This window comes from Cucurbita moschata, unplaced genomic scaffold (genome assembly GCF_002738365.1).
Source record: "Cucurbita moschata cultivar Rifu unplaced genomic scaffold, Cmos_1.0 Cmo_Scf00011, whole genome shotgun sequence".
NCBI classification, from domain to species: Eukaryota; Viridiplantae; Streptophyta; class Magnoliopsida; order Cucurbitales; family Cucurbitaceae; genus Cucurbita; species Cucurbita moschata.
In genome coordinates, this window is record NW_019268527.1 from 2,950,920 (window position 1) to 2,955,581 (window position 4,662).

General features: G+C 34.4%; 1 protein-coding gene across 10 annotated transcripts in view; it reads left to right on the forward strand.

Annotated features, from left to right (window-relative positions):
• LOC111449833 (endoplasmic reticulum metallopeptidase 1) overlaps nt 1-4,662 on the forward strand; it is a 27,409-nt gene that overhangs the window by 13,582 nt on the left and 9,165 nt on the right. For 2 of the 10 annotated variants that reach the window (XM_023089900.1, XM_023089896.1), the window contains 7 exons: nt 1,136-1,497; nt 2,343-2,581; nt 2,664-2,820; nt 3,196-3,273; nt 3,382-3,456; nt 3,539-3,658; nt 4,366-4,530. In XM_023089900.1, coding sequence (XP_022945668.1) covers nt 1,165-1,497; nt 2,343-2,581; nt 2,664-2,820; nt 3,196-3,273; nt 3,382-3,456; nt 3,539-3,658; nt 4,366-4,530 — 1,167 coding nt within the window. In that variant the 5' untranslated portion in view covers nt 1,136-1,164. The other 8 variants (XM_023089897.1, XM_023089890.1, XM_023089892.1 and 5 more) reach the window with 8 other exon arrangements.

A 4,662-nucleotide genomic window follows, 5' to 3' on the forward strand; every position in this document is an offset into this window, starting at 1 on the left:
TTGCAAAAAAAAAAAAAAAAAAAAACCCACATGTTTTAAAATATAAGGATTAAAGTGAACAAAATCTAAATTGATATTTAAAAAATACAATTATTGAAACAAGATAAATATTAATTAAGGTAGCATTCAATTCTTTATTTATTTTTTAATTGTATTTTTTAAAATTCCTAATATCTAATGTCGTGGATGTCAAAAATATATATTATAATTTATTGAACTATTATTTTAATTATAAAAAAAAACCCTATAGCTATGTTTAATTAATGAATTAATTCAATATATATATATATATATATATATATATATATCAATAAATTTTGTTTGAAAAAATGCATATCCTAAAACAAGAAGTACTAAATAAATAATTAATTTTTTTTTAAAAAGAAACAAACAGAAAGTACATAATTAAATTCAGGGTAATTTACAGTAATGTGGAAAAATTTACCTGTCCCATACGACTCGCCATCCCAGAGCGATGTGATGTGAGCCATAGTGACAGTGGACTCTCTGCGAACGATCTGCACCGTGCGTATCATCGGTCTCCACCCGAGGTAATAAGCGATCAGTTCATCCCGTTTTCTTCTCGAAATTATCAATTTCCAATTCGAATATGGTATTCTTTTTCTTCCTACATCATCTTCTTCAATCATTTTGTCAATTACTTTCTACTTGATGAGCCTGTTGCCGTTGTAGGTTGCTGTATGAGCTTCGTTTATTATCCAGTTGTTATTTTTAGCTCAAGACTCGGATCTTTTGTTTTGCTTTAGAACATTTTGTTGCCATACGGAATCGGTTGAGCTGAGAATTTGTTCCCGTAAAGTTTTTTTTTTGTTTTGTTTCACACTGAATCTTGCAATTTATTGAATCGTCTTGATCTGGATTACTTGATGCGAGTTTGATTGCATATATTTTGGTCGTGCCTACTTGTTTGCTGAAGAAAATCATAGATTAGATTGGAAATTTGGGTTTGACTATGTTTTGTTGAGATGTAACTCGAAGCTGAAGAACGACGGAAGCAGTTTTTTAGAAAGGTTTTGTGCTTACTGTATTCGGGATAGAGTTAATTAGGATTATTCTTAACAAGTCAAATTGTGGAGGTATTGTACTGACTTCCCTTCTCTTTGTTTATGTCCAGTTGTTTAGACTCTTATTTGTCAACTAATAATGGGACGGACTGGAAGTTCGTCTGCATCGCGTAAACCATTGAACAAGCCAGAAGAAAATGTTCCTAAAGTTGATGACAGTGTTCCTCAAACCATATCAGTGGTAAGAAGGACAAAGAGGTCACCATATGTATGGACGTCCTTGCTTCTGTTGACCATCTATAGCTTCCGGACCATTTATCAACAACAGTTTGAAAAATTGCCTATCCCACTTAGTGCTGAGCAGGCTGGCAAAAGAGGTTTCTCGGAGACTGAGGCTTTGAAGCATGTCAAGGCGTTAACTTCACTGGGTCCTCATCCTGTTGGTTCCGATGCACTCGATATTGCACTGGAGGTTAATCCTTTTTCTGGGTTGATTTTAGTTTGTCCAACCTCCGTTTTGCCTTGTTGTTCAACTTACTCTTTCGTATGATACATACCCATGTTTGATGTGATCACAAATGTACTCTGTCTAAAAGGATAGATAACAGTGTCTAATTTGTTAGCACGTCAAATACATGAATTGTATTTTGCAAGTATACCCAATTTATATTGATTGTCTAATAATTAGTAGGTTAGCCTTTTATCCAATGAGATTGAAGTAAAGAAAAGAGAAAAAAAATGTATAGTTCAAGTTCGGCTTTGTAGAACTAAGCAAGCATGGAGTTTTAGAACTGATAGCTAGTCTAACTTGGATTTTAATACATAGGGAATACATGCCACATGATTTTTGAATTAGCATCTCTTTAGTTAATATGAGTATAGAGCATTATTTCTTGCTAGTAGTTCAAATTCTCGATTTCAATTATGTGTAGCAATTATTTTGAATTCAACCAAAGAGAGTGAGAATTTGAACCTTTGACTTTTTGGTTGAGGGTATAATGTCTCAACTAATAGAGTTATCGGGTTTGACTGTACGTAACACATTTTTAAAGTTGCAGATTGATCACTTTTTAAGGCCAATGCTTTTGTTGTTCCCTTTTCCAAAGAATTCAATTTTAGAGTTGACTTCTCTAGCCAATGCCTATTTTAACATCGTGCTCTTCAAGTAAAACCATCTATTTGACCCCCCACACCCACAAAACGGAGAAAAATAAAGAAGAAGCCATTTCAATGAAATTGAGCTAAAAGCAGTTGCATCAGTCTATGTCCTTTTCTTCCAGCATACGTAGATACTTAAAATCATGCAATTTTTCTCAGTATGTGTTGAAAGAAGCAGAAAAAATAAAGAAAACAGCTCACTGGGAAGTTGATGTTGAAGTAGAAAAATTTCATGCAAAATCTGGAGCAAATCGTTTATCCCGTGGTCTGTTTAGGGGGAAAACACTTGTCTATTCAGATCTATATCATGTTCTATTAAGGGTGTTGCCGAAGTATGCTGATGAAGCTGAAGAAAATACAATTCTAGTGTCTTCTCACATTGACACCGTTTTCTCGACGTATGTTCTCATCAATCAGTTCTTATCACTATTATATTCTGTCCATGCAATCCTTGAAAATAATGTGCTATGCTTGTTTTAGGGAAGGAGCAGGGGATTGTAGCTCTTGTATTGCTGTTATGTTAGAGCTTGCCCGAGGTATTTCTCAGTGGGCTCATGGATTCAAAAGTGGTGTGATATTTTTATTTAATACTGGCGAGGAGGAGGGTCTCAGTGGTGCTCATAGCTTTATGAGTCAGGTTGGAATTACTTTCATGCATGATTTTCTTCTCCAGTTTTCAAGCTTAACCTTCACTTGGATTGCGTTTCTAGTACTTCCTTTTGCAATTATTATCTGTGATATAAGGTTTCCTCTAATATTATAGCATAAGAAGGAAATCGAAATTCTTTATTTTGTTTTAAGGGTGTTTGAAGAAAACTGAATAGGAATTAATGTTAATCCATAATTGTATGCTGATTTCTTTGTCCATCTGTATATATGTACATGAGAAAAATGTGAGAACTCATGTACTTTCATCATTGCTCCTGTAGTAAACTAAAATGAGGTGCACCACATAGTAACGGTAAGAAATTGGGATCCAGGTAGTAGAACTGATGTAGAATTTAAAATGCAGCATCCCTGGAATAACACCATTCGCCTGGCTGTTGATTTGGAAGCTATTGGTCTTGGAGGGAAGTCTGGAATATTTCAGGTCTTGACTGTAAATCATTATGTTATAAATACCATGTCACCGAGGTGACAATTTATGTATAACTGTTTGCTTCCTGTTATAATTCACTCAAAATTATTTATCCGATAGACTGGTTCTCATCCATGGGCTGTCGAGACTTTTGCATCAGTTGCAAAATATCCGTCTGCCCAAATAGTGTCTCAGGTTTGTAATTCCCCCCTCTTGATCATTTTTTTTACTCGGAAATTGCTATAGTTATAAATGAGGAGTGACTTCAATCTTGTAGGATCTTTTTACTTCTGGAGCCATTAAATCTGGAACAGATTTCCAAGTTTACACAGAATTTGCTGGTCTGTCAGGACTTGACTTTGCGTTTACTGATAAGACTGCAGTTTATCACACAAAGGTTCTATATTATTAACTTCTTTCTTTGGAGACTTAATCTAAAAGTTTATTTTTGGCTTTTCACACGAGGTTTTATATTCAATGACGAATGGATTCTTAATCTTTTGAGGAACTCTCCGCAAGTAGCATTTTGCATATTGATAAAGTTTTGATAATTTTTCATTTAATTGATTTAGAGAAACAACAGTTATCAAAACTTGATCATCCTTTCACGGTCAACTTAGAGAAGCTGGAAATTTAGAGATGCAACTATTATCGTTTGTGTCATAAGTATTTGTGTAGTACCATATGATGGCTTGCACCTTTACATCTCCAGCTAAAATGTTTTCTGTCGTGGTAATTGTTTCTGCGCCACTCAAATATGATTGGGGCATTTGCTTTTGATTTATTTACCCAGTAGTCAGAGTTTAGTTCTAATACTATTTGTGCTGATAAGTTATGCCATCAACAATCCATTTTTTTTTAATGTAAATGAAAAAAATGAGGGAAAATTAATGACTGAAGTTGGAGAGTGTAGATACTTGATAATCTCTGTGTAGATTATAAATTTGATTAAGCAATTAAGGTAATGCCCGTACATCATGCCGAGTAAGAAAAAGAATTATCGAAGTGATCTGGAAAAAGAGTGAGCAAATGGATCTGCATGGAAATGTTTGTATAATATCAATATCAATGTTAACTCGATTACTCTGTATATTCATTCTGCAGAATGACAAGTTTGAGCTTCTAAAACCAGGATCTCTTCAACATCTTGGAGAAAATATGCTTGCTTTTCTGCTGCGTGCTGCTGCATCCTCTAAACTTCCGACAAACAATGTAATGGAAGAAGGGCGGAATTCTGACCAAGACAATGCTGTATATTTTGACATTTTGGTGAGATTTCTTTTTTAATCCTTAGACTTATAACTCTTTGTTTGCATTCCACTCAAATATGTTTCCTTTTTATTAAAATCTGCAAGGAGAACTATGCATGACAATATTTCATTGGGGGGGGGGGGGGGGGGG